The sequence below is a fragment of the Eriocheir sinensis genome, chromosome 56, assembly GCF_024679095.1.
Source record: "Eriocheir sinensis breed Jianghai 21 chromosome 56, ASM2467909v1, whole genome shotgun sequence".
In the NCBI taxonomy this organism is placed as follows: domain Eukaryota; kingdom Metazoa; phylum Arthropoda; class Malacostraca; order Decapoda; family Varunidae; genus Eriocheir; species Eriocheir sinensis.
In genome coordinates, this window is record NC_066564.1 from 1,744,872 (window position 1) to 1,765,273 (window position 20,402).

General features: G+C 45.9%; 1 protein-coding gene across 3 annotated transcripts; it reads right to left on the reverse strand.

The window, feature by feature from the left end:
- Window positions 1–740: 740 nt before the first annotated feature.
- Window positions 741–20,191, reverse strand: LOC126984163 (uncharacterized). 3 transcript variants are annotated; one of them, XM_050837571.1, is made up of 5 exons: window positions 20,023–20,191; window positions 6,707–7,341; window positions 6,415–6,516; window positions 6,159–6,270; window positions 741–3,138 (listed from the first exon to the last, which is right to left on the reverse strand). In XM_050837571.1, the coding sequence occupies exons 1-5, from the start codon at window positions 20,168–20,170 to the stop codon at window positions 3,083–3,085; spliced, it is 1,053 nt and encodes a 350-aa protein (XP_050693528.1). In that variant the 5' UTR covers window positions 20,171–20,191; the 3' UTR covers window positions 741–3,082. The 3 variants fall into 3 exon arrangements, with proteins under 3 accessions (XP_050693528.1, XP_050693529.1, XP_050693530.1); XM_050837572.1 differs by having other exon boundaries at window positions 19,892–20,059; XM_050837573.1 differs by lacking the exon at window positions 20,023–20,191 and adding an exon at window positions 19,799–19,958.
- Between the last annotated feature and the right edge of the window lie 211 nt (window positions 20,192–20,402).

Sequence of the window (20,402 nt, forward strand, 5' to 3'; positions counted from 1 at the left end):
AGTGGAGGTAGAATAGAAGTAGAACATAAGTAGGCTACGAATAAAATAGGAATAGAAACAGAATATAGACAATTACTATAAATGAGGTCCAGCAGACTGAGAGGATTATTAAGCAAACATAAACCAGTATGATGAAATAAAGTGACAATCAGAATATTTACTGAAAGAGGACTGAAGAACGGACTGAAGGACTGAAAGATGGACTGAAGGTTACAAACACATGGAATTGTCACCTTACACTATATAAATGGTCTTCTTACCTCTTTTGCAGATTTAACAGATACTATTCTTCTCAGCCTCTCCTCCTCTTCAACAGATATTATTCTCCTGTCAATACTTTCTTGAAATGTCTTATCTCGAATTTAATTTGTTGCCACTAACTGCATAAAGACTAAATCTTCCACTACGGTGGAGCATTCTTGGAGTGTGAATGAACAATACGTGATATCTGGAAGGGAAACCACATTGAAGCCAAGAGTCACATGAAGAGAATAACTCCTCCCTGTCCTTGGTCCGAAGGCTTCGTCGCTGCGTCGCGAGATCTTCCTTGATCAGTGGGCAACCCTTCAGTGCCCCTCAGAGCCGCCTCAGTGTTTCTTCTCATCAAATGTTCATGCGTGAGTGTGAAAACTGTCACAGGTATACTTTTTGCCTTTTTACGGAGTTTAGACATTGACTTATTCTCTACTATGCCTTAAAGGAATAAATAACGTGGACATTGAAATGAAAGGAGCAACAGGGAATTTTCGTATTTTTATTCTCATAAAATATATTATTTTTGTTATGATTTTTACAATTTACAAGTTATTTGCCGTAGCAAAAGGCACAGCGACTGAAGAAAGTGTAAAAGTACATCTGGAAGAAAGCGACGAGATGTCAACAAGGAAAGGAAATGAGTCTTAATAAAGCAAAAAGAGTAGAAAAGGTCGGTGTTGCTGACCCATCAGTGTGTCGGGAAAACAGACCGACACACGGGCGACTTGTGCAGTCATTAACTATTATAGTTAATCTGAAAACATCGTGTTTCTGAAGGTAAGACAAGACTGCACAGGTCTTATTCGTAATAAATGTCTTATGGTAAAAGTACAATATAAAGTCATCACTGTAATTTCACCTCTAGAATGTTGAGTAGTTTATTATACCGAAGTTCCTCACCGGACAACACAATGACACTGGATTTAAGCACGAAAACATTTAACAACTCTAATCTTGTGCTCAAGTGGCACAGATGATTTGGGTTTCGTCTGAATACACGAAACTAGAAAATAAGAGGCAAAAGTGATATTCGGTCAACAAGTCAGGCTGCTTGTTGGCTTGAGACAAGGAGGCATTGATCTCCTTGGCCTGATATGTGGAGAGTTTAGAATCACAGCAGCCAGGGTACTGATACAGAGCCTCGGCGATAGCGTCAATGGCAGATAAGATCACCAACGACCCCGTGTCCGTAGGTGGCCTGGAGCTCATCAAGGGGACCGAGTACCCCATCAAGGCTCTGCTGCAGACTGTTGGTGATTACGGTGCACCACAAACGGCGGTTTAACGCTCACTTTGTGAAGGGATTCATCAGTTTCTGGGAGAAATATGAGTTAACTTTGCTTTGATAGATTCCTCAACGTATTACTGATGATCCATCCCTTTTTACAATCTTACACACCTTGAAATTGTGATAATTTAACACGAACATGAAAAAAAAATTACTTGGGGTTCAATTAAAATTTGTTAAAAATATATTATTCTTGCAAAATTTCGGGTTTGTTATGCGAAAAAAAAGTTAAAATGGACAATAAAAGCATCCTTAAGTACTCTAAGTACAGTAACTTAATATGAAAGACATAGCAGAGGAATAATGCATCCGTTATCGAAATCTAATTTCATGATTAAAATTACATGCGCCTTCATGATAGAGAAAGCGGGCACTGAACTCAGTCACTTATTACTGAATTCCAACAACATAAACCTAATCTATTTTCATCAAATGACTTTTTCACAGCTTACATCGACTTGTCTTGGTTTACAACCTATTGTCGCACACACATTGCCCTTGGAGCGAAAAAGTGTGCCTATCGTTGAGCAAGTATGCCGTCTTTTGATTGCCAACCTCTTAAACTATGAACAATAAATACGTCTGATAGAGTCCCTTGGTTGGGATGCGGCATTATTACACGTGATATGTTGGCGGCAGTGATGGCGCGGCGAAGCCTGAGGAGCGGAACAAGGAGGCAGTATACATGGGTGTGCCCACGCCCCCGCACAGGCACTGAGGCTGCCGCCGTGGCCCTGAAATGTGTTGACACAAGAACACCTCCCATACATGCCGACGTGATTATAATAGCGAAACAATGTTAACAACGACAGTAATGAACTGAACTGCAAGTCGAAAGCTGATGTTCAGGTTTATAAATTACGATTAATGCCTCCGCTCCTTTCCTGCAGGTATTTACATTCAGCAAGGAGTGGCTTGATATAACTGCCTTATCATTATGTCAAATTAAAAACAAAGACATAATAGCTTAGACTTTTTTTGTACACAGAAGAAAACTTATCCCGTACACGATCGAGTATACGAACACATCCGAAAGAGATATTTTTTTTCATTATTCGCCGGAAAAAGGATATAGACGTGGCCCTGGTGCACCATGCCCACGGTGCCTAGACTGTGATGGTGGCAGCCGCCTGGCGCCCTGTAGCGCCTCAAATCTTACTTTCAATACGGAAAAAATAACTAAAGAGTCAGTGCTTCTTCTTGATGACTAACAACTGGTATAATGACAAAAAAAAAACTGCATATATAGTACACACAAATTAGATATATTAATTAAGTGATAAGTGAAGGCACATTTGGCACCGAAGAGGAAGCTGACTGCCACGGCGGGATGAGTGCCGCTGGATAATACTTGGTCGAGCGCCGGCACCAACACTCCACGGGTCTGGGGTCGCCGAGCGGGTGACGGTACTGCGGAAAGACTGATTGACTGACGACGATAATAAGGCATCACAACTCCCGTGTGTGAGGCTGTAGGTGGAGTTACAGGCTGGCCAGGGGCAGGGGGACACATGCAGCAGGGAGGCAAGGCTGGAGTCATCAGGCGGCACGGGCCAGCAGGCTTGGCACGTCCACGTCAGCATAGGACACAAGACCTGTAGAACAGAGCAAAGCCGGTGAGCCTCTTTGATTAACAGGAAGAGTTTGGGTAACAGAGGAGGGACCAAGGAAGCCAGCGCGGGTATCAAGCCACTCAAACACGAGGTAGAAGAAGAAGAGGAAGGAAGAAGAGGAAGGAAGAAGAAGAAGAAGAAGAAGAAGAAGAAGAAGAAGTAGAAGAAGTAGAAGAAGAAGAACAAGAAGAGCAAGAAGAACAAGAAGAAAAAGAACAACAAGAACAGGAAGAACAAGTAGAAAAAGAAGAACAATAACAAGAAGTAGAACAAGAACCAAAAGAACAAGAGCAAGAACAAGAAGGTGAAGTGGAAGAGATAAAGAACCTATTTCTCTCCCTATCGACTACAACCAAACAGCCTGGCAATCACGGCGTGGAGGAACACCTGGAGACACCTGCCATGCTACGTTGCCAGCCCGGAGAGTGAGCGTGCACCTGACAGGTCGCTCACGTCAATATGTGGAATGCTAAATATGTAACGCAAAGCAATGCCTCGAGCCTGCCCGGTCCACGGGAAGCACAAACACACACATAATAGATCAGCATGGGGGCGGCCAAGCATTGTGTAGCCACTGAGCATAAACTAATTCTCCGTCAGTGCTTGCGTCCTTTGCCGGCCCAACAATACGCTCGTGAAGGGCCGTCGCCGAGCAGCCAGCGCCCCCGTGTTGTCCGACTCGCAGAATATTTACTAATATGAAAAGGCAAACTTAGCTCAGGTTCGAAAAATATTTTGGTACCCTTGACTGAAGACGAGATGCGGGAGTGACGTCACGCATCCCGGGGTAGAAAGATGACCAGAAATTTGATGCTGCATGAACGAACGTTTGAATGGAAGACTCTGCTCGCTGGACAGACCTCCGTCGCTATTATTTTCTCCTACAAAGGATCTGAGAATATGAGTTTTGCATCTTACAGTGAAGGATTTTATGAAAGCAACAATAACAAGGCTCTTGAGATGTTCCCTTGGTGATTCAAATAAGAAGCCGTGTCGTCCGTATACAGATAAAGGATCTACACACCTGGTCCAGAATATGAGTCATTCTTACGTGCAATAATATCACACAAGGTCCGGGAGTGAGGAGATAAACACGAAACTATTTGTTAAAGAAGACTGGAAAGTTATTGGAACGTATGTATGTATGTATATATGTATGTATAAAAGGGTTCCAGTTATGATTTTGAGTTAACACAGACAAGAAGAGTTTAATGTAGAAAAAGGGGGGAAGCTGTGTCTTATCGGAAAAAAATGTGATGGATGTTTGGAAGGTTATGTCGTGGTATTAAAAAAGAAATTAAGTTTTAGAGGCACTGATGGACACTAAGTTCCTTCTCCCTCGATCTGAAGTAGTAGTAAGGTCAGACGTTAAACAATGTATATATGTATGTATATGTGTATGTTATGTACGTATGTAAGTATATGTGAATGTCTATTTGTCTGTCAGTTGCTTTTTGGCCTATCAATCGTCCCTGTAACTATTTACCTACTTGACTTTTGAATGTAAATGTCGAAGTGAATTTTCCTTTTTCAGTCCTTTTCTTCTTCAGTTTCCTCTATAAAATCTTTCATACCTCCACCCGGGCCGTACCTTCTCATTCTCCTCTGCCATCCTTTATTCCTCCCTCTCCCTCCTTCCCCTCCTCCTCCTCCTCCTCCTTCCACACTTCCTCCTCAGAAGACGCAATTTGCAGCCGCACTGGAGCTGTGGTGACGGGTGCCAGAAGGTGCCAAGGGTTTCTGAGTGCCAGGCCCGTGTTGCCATCAGCGTGTGCGTCTCTTAACTGTGTGTGTGTGTGTGTGTGTGTGTGTGTGTGTGTGTGTGTGTGTGTGTGTACGGTATAGAAGGGTGCGCAATATCGTATACAAGGCGTAGTTGTTGTTCGTTTCTTACTCCATCACCACAACGAGTACCATCACACCATCACCACCATCACTACCACCATCACCACCACCACTATACCCTCCCGTGTCAAGAAGACTGGCCAGAAAATCGATATTCTTCCCAAACTGAGTGATGTGGAATGTAAACTCGACTTTTGGGGTTTCATCTAGACATGTTTTTAATTTCCGTCACCCAGATTGGCGTTTCGTGTTGCCGGCGCTAACGATGATGATGCAACTGTCAATTGAGTCAAAAAATTATGTTTGCTACGTCAAATTGCTCACGACTTGAGACGATATCGAGCCTTAATTGATTGGATGGGGGCTTTGAGGCGTCCGCAGCGGGAAAACTCGTCCCTCTGACCTTCCCACGCTAGGTCTAAATTGCCGTAAAATTCCTCCGGTGCCTAAGAGGGAGAATCACCTTTACGGCCGGGGCAACGAGGGCTCAAAATCAAGTGAGATGCTCGGTGGCCTGAAACGCGATTAATTTCCCTGCTCTAATTTCACTCGGTTTAAAATTCTAATGAAGCTATTTGCCAGCTGATCATAGCGAGAGGGAGTGTTTACCCTGCCATGATTACCCAACAATGAAGCTGAATTAACTGGGGGAAAAATAGTCTTCTCCTCTCCCTCTGCGGCTCCTTCCCTCATCCTCCTCTCTCCTCTCCTTTCTCTCTCTCTTTCTCCCCCCAGCCTCCTCCCATCAGGCTCGGGTTCAGGTACAATTGGCTGTTTTTGAGTCAGAGTCTAAGTTAATTAAGATTTCACAAATATAAGTATGTACAAGTGTAAGTAATCACCTTTTTATTTTGGTTCGAGCGTAAACAGAATAGTAAGGTTGTATTTACTTGAAACTAATTACAAGTATTCAGGTTCTGCTTCAAACATTACTTTTTTTTTTATTTATAATCTATAGTTTACGTTAAAATACAGTTAATCTTCTAACATCTCATCCTTTTTTCTTTTGATGTTGTAGCGCTAGCGGGTAATCCAGCCCCATCCATCCTACATCTACTTAATATGGTATCCTGTCTCCCCTACATCCAGGTAATGTGCACAACAGCCCCTCTCTCTCCCGCTGTCTTCCGTGCATTACCTGCCAGCCAATCACTCACCTGTCGACGCTACGAGGCTCCTGAGGGAGGTGAGGGCGGAGAGCAGGTCGCGATGCCTCACCGTCACGGCCGCCACCACGAGGCCGCCCTGCCGCTCCACCTCCACCGACACCTGCAACACGAAGGGCTTGAGGTTTGGGCTTGGGGCTTGGGTCTCTCTCTCTCTCTCTCTCTCTCTCTCTCTCTCTCTCTCTCTCTCTCACACACACACACACACACACACAGTCACCATACGTTGCCCCTCCCCGAATCTCACCGTGCCCTCCGAGACGGTTCCCCTCCAGCTTGGTATCCTGGGCGCGTCCGGCGAGTTCTTGATGAGCACCTGACTGGCACTTTCCTCCTTTCCGTCACCCTCCTGAGGCACGCGAAGGGTTAGATAGCATTCCAGGCAATATATCGTCTTTATATGCAATATTTAGGTTTTCAGGCTCAGGACATATGATTTTATGCAGGACACACACACACACACACACACACACACACTTACTCCACCCCGCCCCTCAGGCAAGACTCGTACAGGTAGTTGACAATGAGGCCACACTCACTTGGGGCAGGTGACAGATGACGATGGACTCGGAGCAGGACACCACCAGGTTTTGAAGGTCGGGTTCCTGTTGGCTGTTTGCCGCGGGCGCGGAGGCCTGTTGGGCGGCGTCACAAGTGAAGCCCAAGTCCGCCAGTTTCTGACGCAAGTCTCCACGTGCCAAGAATTTTCTGTAAACACTGAATTTCTGTTCTGGAAATTCTGTTTTACTTTCCTCGCCGTCTGCGGCATCGACAAGCACCCAAGATGCCTCGTCGACGGGGCTGCTTGACCTCAGATTTTCGCTCGACTCCTCTTCCAAGTGTGTCAGGTCGTCGTCACACTCCAGGTCATCATCGTCCGTTTCTTCCTCCGACTCCTCTTCTTCCAACTCGTCTTCCTCCGACTCGTCTTCCTCCGACTCGTCTTCGTCCGACTCGTCATCCGTCGCAGCCTCCGCCTCCTCGAAGGAATGCGGCGGCGAGGCTGGCGGGGAGGGTGAGGGCGTTCTGGACAACTTTCGCTCCTCCTCAACGGCAGCCTCGGCGATCTCCTGTGCCAGCAACTCCAGGTCCTGCGTCGCCTCCAGCTGTGGCTCCGGACAGTCGTAGGTCTCGGTGTTGCTCGCGTCCCGTCCTTCACTCCGGTCTGCCATGTCTGGGGAGCGAAATAAAGAACCTGTAAATGACTCGGTTGTAACATGGCGGTGTTATGAAAACGGTCTTGCTTTTTTTCTGTTTCATATGAGATTGTCCGACAAACACTAAACGTTGCACTCAGGCATTACATTAAAACATTTTCTTCGTTAATTCTTACCGCTCCTTTCCTCTACACAGGGCCATACACGTGTCGGCTCTTGTACAATTTTTGGTCATTATGTCCCTCTCCTCGCAGTCTCTCCCACTGTCTCCTTCATAGTGCTCAGACACCTTCAGCACTCGTCCTTTTCTCTCATTTTTTAAACATCCTTACTCCTGTTTGGAAGATTGTGTCCTGGTCATCCTGGAGTACCTTTTTTCCCACTCTTGAGGCGTTGAAGGATCCATCATTTCTTTGCTCCCCGCTCACCGAACGCTCCTACCGTCCCTCTCCTAAAGCCAGTCTTTCGTTTCCCGTCTCTCGGGGTTTCTATGAATGGTTTGTATTATGAGTGTTATTATTCATTATAATGAGGCGTTTTCTGGGCTCCGTGGTGGGTGGCGCACCTTAACAAGCATATCCTCTTGTCCTTTGTGGCTTTCTGCTGAGGGGGATGACAATAGCGGTCTTGACAACTCTCTGACCCAACACTAAGCTGCTCATGGACGATTTGAGGACAATGGATGGCGTCTGTTGTCACCGGCTCGCTCCAGCTGTTTGCTAAATGAAATCACATCCTCATGGAAGATTCTGCTTGTGTAAAAGCGGGGCAGCACTTGAGACAGCGGGGGCGCGGCTCTCCTCGCCAGGACGCAGCAAAGGCCTGTCCGAACAGCAGTGGGTCTTGATTCTTATTGCAGGAGTCAGCAAGCCCCAGAGCCCTGCCACCGTGCACGAAGATAAAGGAAATACGATGCTAAATTACAGAAGCAGTGAGGACGTTGTCAGAGCTGGAGAAGGAGGAGGGGGCTGGAACGCCCCGAGTGACCGGCGGCCAGCACGAAGGGAAATTCGTGCACTAGTTTACGTCACAAGTTTGCTTGGCAAGTTTACCTCCGAGTCTTGAGTACAATCCAGCACAATACCTCGTCCTTCCACACTAATTGGGTGTCCAGGAGCCCTCCAGCCTGGCAGCGATGCCAGTCACCGCCACCCTGTCCACCTCACGTTGTTAGGCACTGTAGGGAAGGGAGAGGCAGTTGTTGTTGTTGTTGTTGTTGTTGTTGTAAGACGCGCGAGAGAACCCTGTGCACCAAGGTTCTGGTGACTCACTGGCAGGAACCATAGTCTATGCATGAACGATGTACACGTCTGTCATCGACTCATGTGATGGAACAAGAGCCGATGGTATGGCAATTTTCTGTGTAAATAACTACAACGTTAATAATATTTACTTAACCATTCGAAGGGCTCAGCTGTGAGCGTCATGTGGGGGGGCAACGTGGAACTTCGGCCAAATAAAAAAAATCGTCAGTAAGTAGGATAAAGTCAGACGGAATAGGCGTACCTAACAATCACCAAATGGGGGGTACAAACTTGGCGGAGGGACTTTTTTGGCAGCCAAAGCCGGTAGCGGGCTAAAGAGTAGCCTATCCGGATATTTTGTTTTTATTTATTAATGATCCACGAGACATCCTAGAGTTAAATCAAAGTATGTACTTATCTTTGTATTCATTCATACACACACTGGTAATATTTCTGTGGGGTCTGATTTACTTGTTTGAGTGAAATTCTGTTGTGATAAACAGACACCAGTTCGGGTCACTAGTAAAAATGAAACAGGTAATGTAAGTTTTGCCTCCATGAAATATACACAAATAGATAAATATGAAAGCTCACGAAGTCACAATAAGTGACATCACCTGCTTTGCGCAGTATAAATATGCTATTGCAGGTATCTGACACCCACAAAATAGCGTGCGCGCTGCCTCTGGCCTCAGAGCTACAGCCTCAACGTTGCCAGATTGTCGTACGCAGCCGATTATATTTCCCGACTTCCTACCCCCAAACTGTCTTCTGGGCTTCAATAAGGAAACTAATTTATAGTTATCGTTAGAAGAGTTAGATTCTGATGTTTCTTGGCAATAGTTAGGCGTCAGAAACAGGTAAATACTCTGCTCTGAGTACGACAATCTGGCAACTGTAGCTATACGTATTTTCACATTATTGTTCTGTTGTTTATTCAATGTTGTGTTTAAGAAAAATAATACTCATAATTTTACTTAGTTTTTGGTTATAAGGATTCTTTACGAAATACAGTTATAACATTACCTCCTACTAGTTAGGAAACGTACTGAATCCTGGATCGGCTACGGTGATGTTAGGTACGCCTATTGTGTTAACAGTCCTACAGAATAATAATTACCCGCGACAGTAACGAAAAGAAGCCCCAGCTAGTCAAAGCACAGCTCGTTAAAGAGGACGGCCCTGTTTTAGAATCGTCTTTGTTGATCTGAATAGGTACGTACATTTATCACTCGAGTCCTAACGTATCGGCCCCTTCTTTTATCCATGCTTACGAAGTTAATTTCAAGGCATCATTGTGTTCCTAAATCAGTGAGGCGAATATATCCTGGCTATTCAATACGCTATCAGAACATGGATGTCTTACTGAACCAGAAATTTAATTTAAGTTTGATCCCCCCTCCCACCCTTTTATAAATAACGTTTCATTGCCTCATAATTTAATACATTAATTACATGCTTTCTCAGGCATTAAATAATATCAAGACGTTATATCATACTGCAGCTGCACCATTACTTGCATTCCAAATGTCACTGTGCATGTAGCTCGTTGGCAAAGTCAAAACATTGTAATAAGTACAAGGTTGTTAACCCTGAGAGAACAGGAACCATATGAATGAAACTATCGGTCTATCGTTAATACATTATACTGAATCATAAATATATATAAAATACGTATTATCAAATCACTATGAAATAAATCCAGCCCACTTTGAGGACCTGTACAAATAATTTTCAAGGACTGCACGATTGGTTGGCACCAGTGTCAGCAGAGGACGCGGGAAATATCATTCAGTCGGCGGTCTAGTCATGTGTTTAGTGTTGTGTGGAACTTGGGCCACTAGAAGACGAATTTGTAAGCAAGTAGAATAACGTGAGGCGGTACTGATTGTGTTAACATTCCTGCAAAGTAAGAATTATCCACGACAAGCCCCTGTCGGTCAAGACACAGTTCTTAACGAGGGCGGCCCTGTGTCACGGTTCGAAGCGTGAAGTGCGTGCGTATGAGTGCACCGGTGGCAAGGCATTCAGGGTTCGGGATTGGACTCAGTGTTTCAGAGTTGGGTTTGACCTCCAGCTCTCCTGCGAACAACACCTCTCCAGCCTGCTCTCCAGCACCACTCTCCTGCCTGCTCTTCAGCTCTTCACTCCAGCTGCGCCGACGGCAGCCTCAGGCAGCACCTCGTCCTCACGCTGTATACCGGGAAAGTCCATCTCTCCTTCGGTTGTGCTTTCCGCTCAGCGTGACTACTAAAATAGAATACAAGACTCCAACTCTGTCTCGATTTGCCCCTGCAAACGACAAGAGACTTTCCCCCACGGGTCCGGATTGGAGGTAACCCCCCAGACCTGCGGAACGTTATTCTTGTTGATTTGTAGGAAGCGAGGGTTCAGACAGGCTTTCTCTACCACTCTAGCTCCTTCTTTTTTCCGTCCTAGGGTGAGGGGCCTGGGGGACCTAAGAAGCCCCCAGAAGTCCTGAAGCAGGGACAGCCTGCGATGCCCTGTCGAAGCCCGTGATAGTGCGGGTCCAGCTTCAGGTGCGGGGTCAGGTCACAGGCAACAAATAGCTACTTGTCAGTGCCTATAAACTGACAACTCTAGGTCACTGACACGGACAAGGACAGGCGCTCCGACCCCACACCAACAAGAGGTGTGGTGGGCGCCCTCAGGAGTTCCTTGGGCCACAGGCAGGCTTAACAGGAGGGTTGTTTCGTTGGGCCAAGGGCAGGCTGTAGAGTCTCGTCGAGGATTGTTCCAGACTTGTGACTGACTGGCCAGCGGTATTGAACTGACGGGACTAGAAGACTGACGGTTTGAGAGCGGCACGGCCACTCCCACCTTTCTCCCGGTGAAGTACTCATTAGCCCTGGGTTCTATTTCTGCTCTTTTGACTATTGGGTGTCATTTTCCTACTTCCTTTCAATATGTTGATTGCTTGTTATTTAATGACTTAAAGGTGACTTATATAAGTTCTTTGAAAGAGCATTCATAGGGACTTAAAGGAAGCCAGTGTGGTCACTGGTTATCAGACATTTCATTAAGTTTTCACGTTGTACTCGGTGTTATTTGGGCGCCTAAGATGAATATAATGTCTTTCTGATAAAGTGTATTTTCTGATTGATACCCTGAGCACGAACTGGTCCCAAACAACCTGTGCCGCACTCTGTATTCTCTCGGTCAAGTAGGGAACTGCGTGTTGACACACTGTTGTGTAATCGCCTTGTTTCCCCTAAATATACTTATTGCTTCACTCCTCTTAGGTCTCGTTTTTTATCGACACTTACAATGTATATTTCAAGGCGTCATTATGTTTCAAGATGAGTGAGGTGAGTATATCCCTGTGTTGAATTTGATTGTTTGTGATGTTTACTGACGATGGGAAGGCTGACGGGCGGGGTGCGCACGGGAGGGTATATATTTTATTTTTTCCCCGTGGTACTCGTATGTGCCATATATTAAGTACTTTATTCACGTACAGCACACATAGTACCTGTTGCTTTGTCGTTGCAGACCACTCGATCGTGAGATATTAAATTTTTAAAATACGGTCTTAGCGGGGTAGGCTATATCGATTCAGTTTATCGCATTTTGTCAGCGGGGCACAGGTCAGGTTAGAGTTGAGTTAGGTCTTGTAATGTCAGGTTAGGTATGTCAGGTTAACAAGGCAAGGTTGGTACCTCTGAGAAAACGGGAATCTTTTGAATTAAACTACATTATATGGATGTATATATAAAAATAAAAACTACATAAAAAAAACTATGAAACCACTATGAAGAAAACCTGCCCATTTCTAGGACTGTATAATTTTCAAGAGTGAAGGGTTGGCATCAGTGTCCTCGGAAGACGCGGGAAAGTTCAGTCGGCGGTCTCGTCACGTGCGGGGTGGATATGCTGCGTGGAACTTGGGCTTCCTTAATAGGCTACGCGTTTGTCGGTAAGTAATATAAAGTGAGACGGCGTCACATGTGTTAACGAACCTCCAGAGTATTAATTTGCCCACGACAGTAACGAAAATGAGCCCCAGTGAGTCAAGCACTGACCGTTAACGAGGACGGCCCTGTTGTGTAATCACCTTGTTTACCAGAGTCCATTTATCGCTGTAGTCCTTGCGCTTAGGCCTCTTCCTTTATCCCTACCTATAATATCCATTTCTAGTTGCCGTTATGTCTCTAGATGACTGATTCGAGTATATCCTTGGGCTAAAATTTATTGTTGATGATGTGTGGCTAATGAGGGTGAGCTGGGACGGTTTCTTTTTCCCCCGTGGTAGGGCAGTACACCTTCGCTCTATGAATTTATAAAGTCCTTTGAGCACATACAACCCACTACCGCATTGCTTTGTCGGCGCTAAACACTTGTTCGTGATGTATTAATTTCGTAAAATATGGTGGGGTTGAGGGATCGAGGGATTTATTTCAGTTTATCGCATCTTGACAGCGGGGTCGAGGTCAGTTAAGAGTTAGTTAAGTTAGGCCAGGTCATGTCAGGTTAGGTTAGATTGGGTTAGATTCTTTACAAAGCAGAGATGCTGAGGCGGGGGTCGTGCCTGGGGCTGTTAACACCTACAGCACTACCCATGGCACAGCCCCTGCTACATAAGTGGTGAGTGTTAGCCTAAGTTCAAATATCCAACACACACACACACACACACACACACACACACACACTGTACGTAGCACCTAGATTTTTATTTTATATATTATATTATGTTTCTATTCTGTTCGTTTACATCTTCAAGAAGAGAACCAGGCTCGACATGAGGAAATACTCTTTCCCAAACAGGGTCGTGAACATTTGGAACGATCTGCCAGAGTGGGTAGTGTCAGCAGAAATTCTTATTCATTTTGAGTCACGTTTAGATAGTGTGGAGGGAACAAGAACAAAAGTATGACTATAAGGCCAGTATCACCACCACACATAGACAAATTAGAACTGGAGTCACAGGCGTGAGCCTCTTCCAGAATTATCATCTGTGAGTATCTGTGATGATGGAGCTAAGGGTCCTATTATGAGACATTTCGCCGCCCAAGAACACATATTTGACAAGGCTTTCGTAGGAGTTATGGGTATTTCCAGGGGTAGTTTTATGACCCTGATGGTAGTCTGACCCTTCCTCTGTACCATTAACCTAAAGAAACACTCATTAGAACCCGATTGATCCCCTCTTTGACCTTTAGAAATGGCTGATGTGATATGGCAAAGTGTCTTGTAATACCAGCCTAAGTGTTCACTTCTAAAGTGTTCTTAAAAAATGACCAAGGCAAACCAGACGAAACATTGTCGCGTCACAAAGGTTGATGTACTTTCCTGCTGATAATGAAAACCAATCATCCATTACTTTATCGCGCGGAAGAACACCTGGTGATAAGGAAGCAAAGATTTGTCAATAGTCGTCTATATCGGAACCTCTCCTTGAGTAAGAGTGCAGGAAACTGTCGAGGTGGCTGGGAGGAGGAGGAAAGTCTTCACGAATAGCTAATTTTTGCCTGTTGTGTATCCCCAGAATGCTCCTACTCAGTGCTTTGTCAATGTCAGGTCATAGAGTGGGCGGGAAAGGGTGAAGGATGATCGATATCTCGAGATCGAGAGATTTTGGGGGTGGGCGTAACTCAGTGACAACCAATTTCGTTGTTTGTTTTGGCCAGATTCACCATTAGTCACTGCAGCACAAAAGTGGTTTCAACCCTTGACATATTTGTTGAGTCTCGCGTTTATCTATGTATGGCGAGTTGCGGCTGACCAGGTGATGGAGTTCACGTGCGCGCCGTGTGTGTGTGTGTGTGTGTGTGTGTGTGTGTGTACATGTGTCGGGACTCGCGTCTCTTGTAGTCAGCGTGACCCGCCTCCTTGTTTACACCATGGCTCTCTTGAATGTAAAGGCGGCTCGTGATTGCCTGGCTCGTGATTGCCTATCTGAACGTGTCGAGGTAGACATTACATAAGTATCCTCCAGCTGGCTCTGGACAAAGCTTGTGGAAAAGTTTATGACGCATTTTTTTTTAAAGGAATACCAAGACACGGACTTTTTTTTTCGGGGGAGGGACGTATCCTGTTTTTTTTAGACCAGCTTGCAGTTATCTTTAATGAACTATATAATTGATTAATTTTGATATTTTTTGTGATTCCTGGTTTGTATCTTACCGCTTAGAAAGAGGTAGGACACACACACACACACACACACACTGAATCGCACACCACACCCAAGCTCATACGCAGCTCTTTAATATGGGGGTGCCACTCATCAATTCAATTCCTGGCCACATGCTTCGGCTTTTTATTTTTATTTTTTCATATTTTTCCATATTACTACAGCCATATTGATGGGACACTCTTACATTACAAGTCATAACCTGCTACGGTTATTGAACTTCATGAGTTACAAATAATGGCGTAAGAAGTGTATTACGTAGTTCTATTTCACCACCTTTAAAGTTTAGTGATTTCTTTGTTAGTAAAATACATAAATACTGAAAAGATAGTGACACGTCTGATGTATTAGATTTAAAGTAAAGTTTTTGTGCGTTCATATCCGCAAAGGTAGTTCTTTGTACTTCTGATTAGAACAAATATACGTATGTGAAAATATTTTATAGAAATCAAAGTAGAACGATGTTATAAGGTGGATAATAAATATATAAACGATACTGCTACTACTATTACTATTACTACCACCACTACCTCTACTATTACTACCACCACTACCTTCACAACCATCACCATCACCACCATTGAAAACCTATACCGCGTCAGCAAGGCATATCAAGGGTGCGTGTGCTGGGCTGGCGACACGTCATTGTCTTTGTGTGGTGTTCGACTCGCCGTGACCTAGCCAGCGGCAGCAGCGGGACGGGACTCGCGCGGCGCAAACCAGGGTGCAGGTGTGGGGGGCGGGGAAGTGGCGTAGGGGGATCGGCAGGTGTTATGGAAGCGGGTCGTAAAGGTGTTGGTTGGATGGATGATCTCGTTAGCTCGCGTATGCAGGTGGTGTTCTTAGTAGATAATGAGAGAGAAGGAGAAGAAACAGAAGAAAGAGAACGAGAAGCGAGAAGAGAGCGAACTATAACCTACTAATCGCGCAGGTGTTGTGTTTACGATATCACGATCATATACTGAAAATTCGGCAGGTTTTGAATGCGTCGTACTGAGAGAGAGAGAGAGAGAGAGAGAGAGAGAGAGAGAGAGAGAGAGAGAGAGAGAGAGAGAGAGAGAGAGAGAGAGAGAGAGAGAGAGAGAATTGCCTGTCATGATTGGAAGCGCCTGTGTGAGTCATCAACGGTGTTCTTGGAGGGCTCGCCTTGGAAACCCGTGACGGCGAAGTGCACTGGGCGGTGAACTGATCCTAGCGGTAGATGACGCCAATAATCACTAGAGGCTTTTAGGTCCCTATTCCTCAACGTCTCGGCTCCCATTACGACTACTTTCTAAGGCTACATAGAAGGTTAACCGGGTTTTCATGGGTGATTATCCAGTCCAGGGTGCATAGGTTGTGTTAAACTATCACTAGGACACAAAATAGTCCATGAAATGTCCAGCAGCTTCTACGAGAGGCTTTTCAAACAGGCGAATGGAGGTGCCGATACGTCTGAGAATACGGGCTTTATTATGCACCGTAGCCAAGGGAATAGTGACAACCAGTGTTACCAAATTATCGTACTCAGAACGTTGCATATACGGTATCGGTTTCTGCATAAATACCATCCCCCCCCCCCCCCCCTTACAAATGACGGTATTCAATCAAACGTGTCATCTAAAGCCTAACTGTTAATATATTATGGACGAGTGGAAAGAATAAGTCAACGTTATATTCTATACGAGTAGAGTATAGCTTTTATCGGTTTCTGCCAGTGCCTAAATGCTATCCCCCCCCTGCCCCCCTAACCCACACACATACAAATGACGGTATTCAGGCAAACGTGTCATCTAAAGCTTAATTGTTGATATATTCTGGACGAGTGGAAAGAGCAAGTCAACGTTAATGATGCTTATTTGACTGTCGTTGTCGTGCATTTCGGAACGCTGCGGTGACGATTAGATACTGTGGGAGGATTGAACTGCAAGAACCACTCGAAGTTAAGCACCATCCTCTAGAGGTGTTGACGAACTTTGCTGACAGGAGGACTGAACTTCCAAGAATTTATCGACGTTTAAACAATGTTGTGGGAATGGTGACGAACTGTTCTGAGGGACACTGAACTGCAGGAATTTTTCAAGCTTTAATCACAGTGTTCTAGAGATGACGAACTGCTCTGAGGGAGGACTGACCTGCAGGAATTTTTCGAGGTTTAATCACCGTGTTCTAGAGATGACGAACTGTACAGAGGGAGGATTGAACTGCAAGATATACTCGCTGTGTAAACATCGTATTTTAATGGAGACGAATCGTGCTAAGGGAAAACTGAACTACAAGAATCACTCGAGGTTCTATCACCGTGTCCAGCATCAGGGGAAGACGAGCTGTTCAAAGGAGAGGATCAGAAGCCAGTAATCACGAGAGGTTTAATTTCAGTACCAGATTCATAGTTGGGGGATGAGAGAGAGAGAGAGAGAGATTGGAATTACCCGGAAATGACTAAGAATAGAAAAGAATAATGATAAAGGTGTCCCTGTATCAATATCATAAGTAAGTCAGTGTCGTATTGTCTCGCTTTGTCCTCGCTTCTGTAGTCTCTCGTCCCTTGTCACGCTGCGTCTGGTGTGTGTGTGTGTGTGTGTGTGTGTCATCTTGAACGAGCACTCACCTCTACCTCCTCCCCCTCCCCCTAATAAAAAATAAAAATAAAATAAAAAATTAAGCTGATCCATAAATATTGAAAACTACCAAGATGAATGTATTAAGTTTCTATTTTTTGAGTCAATACCTAAGCTTAATTTTTCAAAGCGGTTTTTCCTTGTTATGAGCACTAAATGGAAGGGTGCGTACAGTTTGGTGAACGTATTCTACTCCTTTGTCTTCGGTTACGCGTGAACGGGAGAGAAAAGACGATAGGAGGGGAGTATTTGTAGTAACATCCCGCCACTTAATACGCCCATGCTCCTCTCTCCCTCGGCCCTACCCCCCTACCTCGCTCCCCCAGTACTAAGATTACCTCGCGTTATGTGATATGCCTGGCGCGTCGGACAGACTCGGGGCAGTGATGGGAGGATTTAGATGCGGAAGGCGGGGTTGGGTGACGACTTTCATCCAGGTGAAGGCTTGGTCTGTTTTCTTTTTTTGCTGTGTTTGATCTTTTTATCGATAGCTGCCGCAAGTGATATTATGTAGGTGAAGGCAAGTCTATAAAAGCTCAAGGAGTCTCTGTGGTGAGAGCATTAGAAGAGAAAATCATGTACCCATTGTTTTTCATCACGTTTCCAGTTTTTCGGCCGAGCTTGGTGAACCCTGGCGAGAGCTTCATGAGGGTACTTTTGTTTTTGTTTTCCTCCCTTACTTTAGTGGTTACCGTCGAGTATGTCGAACCCTCCGTCTTTAGAATGTGACGGACTGAAAAGGAATGTGGCGAGGCAGGCTGTGGGAGGACGTGGAACAGTGACGCAGTTGTAGCCTCAGCGACGCGTGTCCCTCCTCCTGTGTCCTGACATGGGAGCACTTGAGGGCGGAACGGAAGGCCGTGAAGTTTCTTTACCGGAGCCCCAAAACAGGTTGGGGTAGGGGATTTTCCACTTACAACACACTCCTTGCCGCCTTCAGCCAGATCTAGTTAGCACGCGTTTTCTGACCCATCATCGCGTAGTTTTGTAACACGGAGTAAACGTTGGGAGGCCACTTTTAGGGGAAGGGGAGGAGGTTGGGGTTGAGTTTCAGTGGGCGAGGCGCTGCGCGACTCTGACAGCCTTGAAACACTCCTCAAGGCCTACTTACCTGGTGGGAAGTTTGACCTTGAGGCTCACTCAAGCTATGTGTGTGTATGTGTGTGTGTGTGTGTGTGATCTGGGCCAGACACTGGTTCTGGCTGATTAATTAAATGCCTTTCGTAACCACTCCTCCCTGACCTCCTCCTTGAAAGCAGCGGGCGGGCGGGCCACAACAGCGACCTTGGTGATGCACTGCCCTGATGCGAGCTGCCCCCCCTCCCTTCCTCCCATCGGATCTCACATGTATACTGTTCAGAGGCAGCTGTATCATTACGCAGTATTTTTACTTCAAAGCCTTTTCCCAGCTTTGTGCACTGTGGACTGTCGATGACGCAACCTCCGGGCAGGGCAGACCTTGCGTCGTGTGTATTGGTGTGTATGACAGCTCCACGTTCGTCATTCATACTCAAAGCGTCCATCTTCTCCCTTCCCTGATTCTCTGTTACTGTCAACGTGGAGGCGTGTGTACAACCAGGTAGTACATGGGACATGTTACGTAGGTGCGTTTGTACACGATTATTGATTACGGCAGGAAACACGACATGCGTAGTTCGAAACAATGTGAAACGTGACGAAGGGGTCTGGGAAACGCAAAGGGTGTGGGTGTATTCGAACAGCACAGCCAACACACGGCGCATTTGACCTTCCTCGATGCAAATACCGTTACAGAACGTCAAAATGAAGACACAGAGCGCTACTAGCAGCTGCCCTAGTTTGGCGAGACACCTGTGACATTGGTGTACCTCAGGGCAGCAGCGATTCTAGGCCAGGAGGACGCCAGGAATTGGAGAGTACTGCATACGTTGCCCTCCACGCACGTAACTCAACCTAAACTGTGTGATATTCCTGTGTGACGATCATTTAGTACTTGAAACGCTCACACCGTTGCTCCATTTTCATCCCGCCAGAAGGAGGCAGCCACAGGGTCACCTCGCACTCTCTCGCTGCCGTCCCTCCCTCGGCCTTGTGACGGATGAGTTGCAGTGGTGTTGGAAGGAGTCTTATAATTCCATTTCAACAATAAGACAATGGATCCGTAATGACTTAAGAGCCACGGCTGTTATAACTATCCATTGCTGGGATGCTGGTGTTGTCACTGAATGATGAGTCCCATTCACTACCTTATCAAGAAACTCTCACTTTGTTGCATACATTTGCCCAACACTACGTTATATGCAGCTTCCCCCGACCTCATTTTGCTTGGGCGTCCGCAGGGGCAAAAAAGGCAAAGTCCTTGAGTCTTGACAATGAAGCCAAGGGTGCAGGAAGAGCAGGTGACAGATGCAGAGAGTAACTGTCAGTCTCCCTGAGGAACTTAATACTTAAAAACGGGGCTCACTGGAACACCACACGGCACACGCACACATGGACCAACCTTAAATCCTTTGTTTCCTCGAATATCAATGGCCGTGCAGGAGGAGGGAGCGTGTGATCAATATTAGAGGGCAGTGGAGGAGGGCTAACTCACCTCTGTGTCAGCTCCTCAACGCTCTGTGGGCGGCGCGGGACGGACAAGCCAGGGAGGTGTGTGGTGTGTATGTGTTGCGCCCCTCACTCCTCCCTGCAGTACACACCCCAGCTGCTCAGGCCAACACTCACCACTGCTGGACGGATAATTCCACTCGGGGGCCTGATATGTGCTGTTGAGGCGTGTGTCGCTCCTATCGCTCGTCGCACCAAATCGAAAATGTGTGTGTGTCTGTGGAATAGGTCGTACAACACTCACTTTCACCCACCCCCGGAGCATAAGAGATTACTTCGCATTGAGGTCTTCGCGTTATGCTTAGTACGGGGCCGCCTCGCTTTTGTGCTCTCTCAAGGGCCACGAACAGCTGATCAGTGGGCCCCGTAGCGAGCGTAACTACCTGTGGATGCAAGGGAAAAAGAGCTCAGATGAAGGTTTTCTGTTTAAAAGGTTTTCTGACGCCAACGTTTTATACAGTGAGAAGTTGAGAACATGATACATGCAGACGAATAAT

Excerpts from the sequence above, each read along its gene's own strand:
- LOC126984163 (XM_050837571.1), bottom strand. The coding sequence starts at position 20,170 with ATGCTCCGGGGGTGGGTGAAAGTGAGTGTTGTACGACCTATTCCACAG. Across the intron at positions 6,517-6,706 it reads TCATCTGTCACCTGCCCCAA|GAGGGTGACGGAAAGGAGGA; the intron begins GTGAGTGTGGCC and ends CGCGTGCCTCAG. Across the intron at positions 3,139-6,158 it reads GAGCCTCGTAGCGTCGACAG|GTCTTGTGTCCTATGCTGAC; the intron begins GTGAGTGATTGG and ends TCTGTTCTACAG.